Source organism: Montipora capricornis, chromosome 3 (genome assembly GCF_036669925.1).
Source record: "Montipora capricornis isolate CH-2021 chromosome 3, ASM3666992v2, whole genome shotgun sequence".
NCBI lineage: Eukaryota > Metazoa > Cnidaria > Anthozoa > Scleractinia > Acroporidae > Montipora > Montipora capricornis.
Genome location: NC_090885.1, coordinates 47,560,689 through 47,570,688, shown reverse-complemented (window position 1 = coordinate 47,570,688; position 10,000 = coordinate 47,560,689). Strand labels below are relative to the sequence as shown.

At 38.4% G+C, this 10,000-nt stretch overlaps 1 protein-coding gene across 1 annotated transcript in view; it reads left to right on the top strand.

Moving 5' to 3' along the window:
- Positions 1–10,000, top strand: part of LOC138043293 (mitochondrial proton/calcium exchanger protein-like) — a 28,438-nt gene that overhangs the window by 11,095 nt on the left and 7,343 nt on the right. Inside the window, exons 5-8 of the mRNA XM_068889491.1 lie at positions 1,763–1,903; positions 2,849–3,052; positions 3,669–3,788; positions 9,737–9,868. Coding sequence (XP_068745592.1) covers positions 1,763–1,903; positions 2,849–3,052; positions 3,669–3,788; positions 9,737–9,868 — 597 coding nt within the window. The remainder of the gene's footprint in view (positions 1–1,762; positions 1,904–2,848; positions 3,053–3,668; positions 3,789–9,736; positions 9,869–10,000) is intronic.

Genomic DNA, 10,000 nt, shown 5'->3' with positions numbered 1-10,000 from the left:
AATAATTTTCCATTTTTTAATTGCATGATGCTGGCCGTTGTATACCGTGTTTTAGAAAATATTTCAAATTGATTTATTGTGCCTCTGGACTATTCTGACATGTCACTCAAAATTAATTTAAAGTAATTTGAGATATTTCTCGTCATTGAAAACTTTATGACAAAGTCGGCCCAACAAATGTGACTAGATTAACACCTCTCTGTCCCTTTGTCTCTCGCTCTGCCTTTTTAGTGTGAGTCTTGTTACAACTCCCACTGAGATTTAGGTAATTTTTTTTACCTAAACAGCGGGAACCCACATTCCTGACCCAAGTTAAGCTCCTCATGCTTGTTCATACTGGCGATGGTTCTGTCGATTAAGTTTTTATGTAAGGATTTAATAGTATCGGAAAGTCGTGCACAATAGTTTTGAAAGATATGTTCTTCCTTAGTGCATCGTCTTGCAAAATTCTTTTTATGATGTGAAAAATATTTTCAATGCAATTTATGTCACCGCTTCTGGGTGGTATAGGCATCATTTCAGCCCCAAGCTGCACGAGCTAAAGCTGAGTTTTGACTGGGGTCCCCATTCTGGACAAAAAGCTTAGACCCTCCTTTGTTTGAATCTCTAAACATGTGGGCAAATTCTCTCTCTATCAAACCCTTAAATTAATATAACCCGTTCATGCATGAACACTTGTATGATTAAATCTGATTAGAACTCATACATCAGAAAACATTGAAGACATCCTGTCATGCCCTTACCTGGACTAACTTCCAGCTTGAGATTAAAGGAGACTTTGACATTTTGTGGCCAAAGCTGTTTGATTTTGTGTAAAAAATACAGGTACATTGTAGTACTGTTTTTGCTCCAAAGAAGTGCGACGTGTGGTTTGACAACCAACCATATGACACATTGGAGCATGGGACTACTCTCTAGGAGACAGAGAGATAAATAAATGGGTAATCTTTATTTTCGCATGTTTAAATCATCACCTGTGAGATACAAAATTGCAAAAAATGCAAAATCTGGTGCTTTCCATGATTGCTGTAACTTAGAGTAAATATAAACTCCAATATTTTTAGTCTACAATAATGATCTCCCCACCGAAAGCAAATGTGTTTGATGATTCTTACCTCAAAAGTTTGCTATTATCTGCTGGGAAAGATGCACGAAATTATCAATTATTATGCAATAATTTGGACTCACAACTGTGATGTGAGAGGTTTGGACCTATTCTCGATTTACGTGACAAACTCCTTTGCAATTGATGAAAAATTTCTTTGAAAACAGGAATGCAAAACAGTTTGTGACATAAAATCGAGAATAGACCCATGTCTCTCATATCACTGTCATGCACTTTAAAGGTTGCAAGTTGGAACCCTGGTGGGGTGAACACTTGGGTTTCTTACAGTAGTTGAGCAGAAAGTGCTTACCTTTGTATTTAAATATCTGAAATGGTCTTCTGAGACAAGGACTGTAAACTGTGCATGTATGTCTTGTCTCACAAATCTTTGCTTTGTTGTCTCTCTAAACTAAATCAAAACTCAAACTGGAACTTATCATAATTATATCTACTAGTCAGTTTTAAACTTCTACACTCATTCACGAACATCTAAACTTTTGCTCAGACCTGTCAACTTTTTTTGAAAATAAAGCTCTTTGGAATGGCTGGATTGTTTCCTGTAATTATTTTTATTTCCCAATAACTATATGTTGCCATGAGATAGATACATTTTGTAAGGTAACATGGATTATTTTAATTTGTGTTTTTGTAACACAGGAAGAAAACAAGAAGAAGCAACTGAAAGTAAAAATTCAGATGGCAAAGTTTTTGCAGGACACAGTTGAAGAAATGGCAGTTACAGCGAAGCAAAAGAAAACTCAAGAAGTTGTTTCAGAGTTTGCAAATTTCTTTGAAAAAGTAATACTATCAGTTATTGTGAATGTACACGTTTTAACCCATTGACTCCTGGGGGCTTCCCATTGATGAGTAAAATTGTGTGGCATTGGACAGATTAAAATACTATGTATGACCGGTTTAGGGGTGAATGGGTTAATGGCGAAACTTATTGTTTTGATTCATTTCAGTTTAAGTTGGTTGGTATCACTTTCCTTTACCTGGGCCAATGTTTTTCAAAAGGACCAGGTTTTTTATGAAGAATTCAAGGATTTGTTTCACAAAGGATCTGATCATTTTGCCAGAAGCCCAAAGATATTACTGAGATTTTGAAAGCATCCCAAAATGAGATATGTCTAGAGATGCATGTAATTAGTTGCACACAGATTTCAATAATCTTTTTCCCAATTTCAACATCACTTGTGTCTTGGAATACAGACAATTAAGGCCACGAAGTTTCTCCAAATTCTGCTCCTTAAGTAAGGATAAACTGCTGCATTTAACTTAACCTAAAACTAATGCTAACATTTACCCTTACATGTACCTTGTTGTCTGTGATTTTGTTAAGGTGGCTCTGATTCTGCTGCACAGAGTTTTTTTAAACTTTTCTGAAAGTTTCATGTTGGCTTTCTGGTATTCTTCAGCAATACACAATGGGGGTCAAAGAGTTTGTTTAATTTGAGATATGAGCAACTATTATTAAGCCAAAATATGGGGTGTTTTTGCTGGGCTTTCCCATTGCCATTACGTCACAATAATGATTGCATCTTGTTTTGAAAGAATCGTATGATAATGGTAACGTAACATGTATGTGATATAGTGTTGTAATATCAATCATTTTAAAGAGAGTGTTGAAACTGGTTTGAGCCACCTTAATAATTAAAATTAATTTTGATTTTGTGTACTCATTTTTTAACTAGTTCTTTTGTAACTATAGCTCGCAGAAACTAAAGTCACTTTTCTTTATAGATAAGAAGGAAAGGAGAGCAACCCAGCAATGAAGACATTATTAGATTTTCTAAGCTGTTTGAGGATCAAATTACACTAGATAACATGAGCCGTGCACAGCTCAAGGCCATTAATAGGCTACTTATGTTGCCAACAATTGGAACAAATAATTACTTGAGATTTCAGTTAAGGATGAAGCTACGTCAACTAAGAGCTGATGATCTGGTAAGTGCATGGTTAGTCTTTAATGATTATTGAATAAATTTTGATTATGGACATAACATTAATGTATTACGACTTTGCAACAAAACAAAATAACCTGAATATTATTGTAAGAGAGCATACCGATTTTAGACACTTCCTTCATGTCATGCAGGACCATTTTTTTCCAAATGGGAGGTACTTAGTACAATGTATTGAGGCAGCATTTCAAGTTTCTTGATTGACAGCCAGCTACTGTAAATGTATTCACAAGTAATCTTTAACACATTCTGTGGACTATAATGGTATATTGCCAAATTTAGTTTATCTATTAAAAGGTTAAGAACTGTATTTTATGGTGTCAGCAATCAGATTCATTGTTATCGATCTTTTATCTTAACATCTTTGAATTTATGAGAGTGGATACAGTCATTGTTCAAGATGTACATGTATAATTATGTTGTGGTTCAATCTTTTTGCTTCAATTTTGGTTATATTTTTATTTGTCTGATATTCCTACATGTATGCAAATTGCAAGGTTGGTGTGATAACTTTGCAGAATGCTATTTCTAAATCAATGAATAACAATATAAAATAAAATTTTTAATAATGGGTATGCAATAACATGTTTGTTCACTAGTTAATTCAAAGGGAAGGTGTTGACAGCCTGACAGAGCAAGAATTGCAATCAGCTTGCCAGGCACGTGGTATGAGAGCCATTGGTGTTCCCTCTGCCAGATTAAGATCTCAACTTCGCCAGGTAAATTCATGATAAGTACGGCCTGTTTTGTCAAGACCAAGTAGTTGTTTCGGATCAAGTTGCAATGTGATAATCAAAATCACATTCACAAATGAAATTATGAGATGCAAAGGGCCTTGCCAGCAACTGTAAAACAGGAATTTGAAACAGAAGATAAATCTCTGGCCCTGTATAATTTTTTAACGACCATATTTTTCTGTTTTCCACTTGAGACTTTTAAATTTGTAGGTGCCATAAGAATAATCATATGTAAAACTAAAAAGGCATGACAGTTTTTTACCCATTGCCAAGCTGGTGACTTGCGTAGGTCTATTTCTGTGATGGTGATTGTAAACTACTTAGCATTCCTGCATAAACCGATTTAGCTAACTTTAAGTGTTGTACCCAATTCAAATCTCGCGGAGCTATGTCACGTTATTTTAGGGTGTTGAGGGGAAATCTTTTGTTAATGATGAGTCTAAAACTCTAAAATGGTTATGTGGAATTCCCTTATTGATAAAGCTATCGTTACATCAGTAACAAGATGAATCTGAGCAAAAATGACCTTTATCCAGGCAATTTGCCATAAACTTGAAAAACCTTGGGCCAACTTTTTTCAAAATTACCCAAAAGCAATCCGTTTCAATCTTGTCCATTTGTGACCATCCATGCTTCTCTTTTCTTTTGCTGTATTTCTTTAATGTTGTTCAACGGTTTTAAGTGGTTATTGCAATGTTCTAAGGAGGCAGTGTGGCCCAGTCGTTAGGGCGCCTGCCTTGAGATGCAGACATCCCGGGTTCAAGACCCGCTCTGACCACTCGCTGAATTTGTTCCTGGTTGTCCCTGGTTCAACTTCCCCGCTGCACTTGTAAATAACCAACTGGTTTGCCTCCGGCCAGTTGCCGTTGTTGTGTTCTGTTGTTTCGTTGATTGTTTCATTGGCCCTGAAAAGCCCCTATGGGGACCGGTCAATTAAGTATGTATTGTATTGTATGTTTCGTTCTACTTTTTGGGCATTTTGGGTGTCATGAAATTACATCATATTGCACGACATAACCCATTTAAGGTTCTTTGTACGTTGCATTTGCATGATAATGTAGCATTCACATTTAAATGATTGGAATTACGTCGAATAAAACGTTTCATTCCCAAAGGATTTGAACTGAGTACAACTGGCTCATTTTAAGGAGAGAAATGGCAATTAATTTAAATAGGTTCACTACTAGTCTAAATAAATAACATGTGATCTGGTGCACAATCAAATATTTATCTCTGCATTTCCTAAGGACCAGTAAGTGCCTCAGCAGGTCATCAGGGTCTTTCCTGGGAATCAATTGAATTTGTCATGCTCCTCCTCTCGATTGTGTAAATGTCTGCATGTATGGCATTTTTAGCTGTTTCTTCAGCATATCTTCTGAGGCTTAGTCTTAGAATGGCAGGATCACGTGAGCCATGTCACCTTGAATAAAGGCTGCTGGTCTTAAATCTCTGACTGATCTGTTAAATGGTGGACTTTCAGTAATTAGGTGTTGTGGATACATGTACCTCCAGCATGAGAATACTGTTCTAATGAATCACATTCTTCTAAAAAAATGTCCTCGAGGAAGATAGTTGTCAACGTCCCTCAATAATTTTGTAACTACTGTCCAGTTGACTCATGTAGGAGTATACAGAAATTTGGTTTTATCAACGGAGTTGATAATGTAAATTGGCCACCGTACAGAGATTCTAAAAGCTGACGTTTCGAGTGTTAGCCCTTCGTCAGAGCGAATCGAGGGATTATGGGTTACGTGTAGTTTATATAGTAGAGTAGGAGCTACGCTATTGGTGGTAACATGGCAACGTGAAAAATAGGAATATATTAGTTAAATGAAAAGCGTTCGTTAATACCGTGAGGATTAAGGGTGCCGATTTGAAAGATGAATTTTTGTTTCAGATTCTTGCGGCTTTCCGTCGTACCTAGATGTAGGGAAAGGCCGCAGATAGCCATGTGTTTTTTGGAGTGGTTAGGCACATTTAAATGGCGAGCGACTGGCTTAGATGCATCCTTGTCATTCTTCTCAACATCGCGAAGGTGTTCGCGGAATCGGTCACCTAGTCGTCTACCTGTCTCACCAATGTATAATTTATTGCATAACGTACAGGTTATGCAATAAATGACATTTGCGGAGGTACATGTGAAACGATCGGTGATCTTAACAGATCGCTTAGGTCCCGATATCTTGCTAGTGTTAACAATGAAAAGACAAGTTTTGCATCGTGTGCGCGCGCATTTGAAAGTGCCGGGTTGCTCGTTAGTTTTGAGCGCGCTTCTAACTAAAAAGTTGCCTACGTTTTTGTCGCGTTTGAATGAAATAAGTGGAGGTTGCGAAAAGATTCTACTAGTCTCGGGATCATTTTGGAGTAATTCAAAATTACTAAGAATGATGCTTTTGACTGCGTGATTATGAGGATGGAAAGTGAGGGTGAATGGAATTCTGTCATTCTTATCTTTTTGTGACGTTTGTAGTGATGACTGTCGATCAAATTGTTGGGCGCGATGATGGCCCGCTTTGACCACAGAGACGGGATAGCCACGTTTTTCGAAGAACTGGCACATCTCCTCTGGTTTGCTGGAAAAATCGGAGCAAACACTACATAGACGTCGAAGTCTAAGAAATAGAGAATAAGGAATGGTGTTCTTGACATGTGATTGATGTGACGATGAATACAACAAATAACTTTGTGAATCGGTAGGTTTGTAGTGCACACTATTACATAGCACGTTGCCTCTAATAGAAACTTTGATATCTAGGAAAGCCAATGAAGTTTCCGAAATTTCCCAGGTATATTTAAGAGCCGGATAAAAAGAGTTGACGGAGGTTATAAATTGATCGAGTTCTTCTCTGCTGGATGAAATAGCGCCGATGCAGTCGACGATGTAGCGGCCGTACAGTTACGTTTTATGCCAAAATCCCTAAAGATCTCACTTCCAAAAATCAAAAACTTGTCAAAGACACCTTTCAGAATCTTATAGTTAATCAAGATTTACCGGACACTGCCACTAATCTCATCATCAACACCCCCAGAACTTCGTGCATTTACTTCTTGCCTAAAATTCACAAACCCAACAACCCAGGTCGCCCCATCGTTTCTGCCTGTAGTTGCACCACCGAACTCATTTCTAGCTACTTAGACAGGATTATGACGCCTATCGTCAAATCTTTGCCATCATACATTAAAGGCAGTACACACGCACTACAAATTTTCCGCGATTTCAATTTCTCCGGCCAAGACAAACTTCTTTTTACCATGGCCAACATTACATCTCAATACACACTCATTCCTAATAGCGAAGGTCTTCAAGCACTTAAACACTTTTTCGATCAACGCACTGTCAAAGAACCTAGCTCGGAAACGCTCCTCCGCCTTGCCGAACTAGTTTTAACGCTGAACTGTTTTTCATTCGCCGGCAACTATTACAAACAAATTAATGGTGTAGCGATGGGCACAAGAATGGGACCTAGCTATGCCAATCTTTTTGTAGGATATGTTGAACACCAATTTCTTAATCAGTACAACGGCCCCAAACCTGAACTCTACGGCCGCTACATCGACGACTGCATCGGCGCTATTTCATCCAGAGTTAACTGAATAGAATGTAATGTGAAGTGCTCGATTTCTATCCCATATGAACCATGTGAGCGTTAGCCCTACTGATGGAAATTGGCCCACAAAAGGACAGAGAAAAACTCCGACCAGGGTGGGAATTGAACCCACGACCTTCGGGTTAGATCTCCGTCGCTCTTACCGACTGAGCTACAAGGTCAGACGGGAGCAGGCCGTGGGAACTTTTACATCTTCAGTTCCCACGCTACACGGCCAACGTTTGTATAAACGTAACCTTTCATTGTACTTGCTATTTCATCCAGCAGAGAAGAACTCGATCAATTTATAACCTCCGTCAACTCTTTTCATCCGGCTCTTAAATATACCTGGGAAATTTCGGAAACTTCATTGGCTTTCCTAGATATCAAAGTTTCTATTAGAGGCAACGTGCTATGTACTAGTGTGCACTACAAACCTACAGATTCACACAGTTATTTGTTGTATTCATCGTCACATCCATCACATGTCAAGAACTCCATTCCTTATTCTCAATTTCTTAGACTTCGACGTCTATGTAGTGATTTTTCCAGCAAATCAGAGGAGATGTGCCAGTTCTTCGAAAAACGTGGCTATCCTGTCTCTGTGGTCAAAGCGGGCCATCATCGCGCCCAACAATTTGATCGACAGTCATCACTACAAACGTCACAAAAAGATAAGAATGACAGAATTCCATTCACCCTCACTTTCCATCCTCATAATCACGCAGTCAAAAGCATCATTCTTAGTAATTTTGAATTACTCCAAAATGATCCCGAGACTAGTAGAATCTTTTCGCAACCTCCACTTATTTCATTCAAACGCGACAAAAACGTAGGCAACTTTTTAGTTAGAAGCGCGCTCAAAACTAACGAGCAACCCGGCACTTTCAAATGCGCGCGCTCACGATGCAAAACTTGTCTTTTCATTGTTAACACTAGCAAGATATCGGGACCTGAGCGATCTGTTAAGATCACCGATCGTTTCACATGTACCTCCGCAAATGTCATTTATTGCATAACCTGTACGTTATGCAATAAATTATACATTGGTGAGACAGGTAGACGACTAGGTGACCGATTCCGCGAACACCTTCGCGATGTTGAGAAGAATGACAAGGATGCATCTAAGCCAGTCGCTCGCCATTTTAATCTGCCTAACCACTCCAAAAAACACATAGCTATCTGCGGCCTTTCCCTACATCTAGGTACGACGGAAAGCCGCAAGAATCTGGAACAAAAATTCATCTTTCAAATCGGCACCCTTAATCCTCACGGTATTAACGAACGCTTTTCATTTAACTAATATATTCCTATTTTTCACGTTGCCATGTTACTACCAATAGCGTAGCTCCTACTCTACTATATAAACTACACGTAACCCATAATCCCTCGATTCGCTCTGACGAAGGGCTAACGCTCGAAACGTCAGCTTTTAGAATCTCTGTACGGTGGCCAATTTACATCATCAACTCCGTTGATATCACCAAATTTTTGTATACTACTTCCCCATCGACGCAGCACCACAGTTTCTTTAGAAACTACCCCCTTCATTCATGTAGGAGTATGCCTGTGTTCTCCGGTTTGGCATAGCGCTCTGTTTCAATGAAAGAGATGACAATAATAATGATGTCACTACTGATGATATATAGGTATTAGCTTAGCACTCTTCGTGGGAAAGCCACATAAAAACGGTCAAAACTGAACGTTAAGGCATGGACAGCATCTGCAGTGGTCTTTGGCAGAATGTATGGACCATAGAATCCCAGGAGGAGGGGGAGGACTTCCATATAAAAAGGGCAGGGATGCTTGTCGTCTCGTTTAGGGGTGCAAATTTGGAATTTTGGTCGCACTTAGGGTGTTCTGGGCAAAGCGCCATCATTATTTAGCTGTGAAGGTCTCCTGTAGGCGCGCAAAGAAATAAAACAGTTTATATTTACTTTAGGGTTCAACAAACAAACGTTCCCATTATGAATGAATCAACGAACGAAATGATATATGAAATCAATCATATATTGAAATGCAGATATGAAATCAAACCGAGGTTCAAACCGCATTGAACTCCTGAATTTTTCAGGCTTCTGTGCCCAATTGCTAAAAGATTGTATTCATCACTACAAGGATCATAGCTTCACTTGATTTCATATCCGGGGTTCAATATATGATTCATTTCATACACTATTTTGTTCATTAGTACGAAATTAACTTGTATGTTTGGCATACAGTAAAATCTGCAACAGTCAATTGAAAATTTATTGCTTGGTTTTTGGCCATGATTTAAAACAGTTAATTTAAGGGAACATTGCTGTTAAAAGTGAATTGACAGTGATTGTTGTTGTTTTGCAGTGGTTAGAGTTGCATCTGGATGAGCAAATTCCAGCATCTCTCCTGTTGATGTCCAGAGCACTGTATCTTCCAGAAAATGTCAGCACTGTTGATCAGCTAAAGGAAACATTGTCACAACTACCAGAGACCTTGGTCAGTAATGATAATTATTAGTTATCATTTAATTACTGATATAAAAAGTAAGTTACGGATAACACATAAATTCAACAAATCGAAAGTGGTTTAGCGTTGTCTGTACTCTTATCGACAACGATATTCGTCATC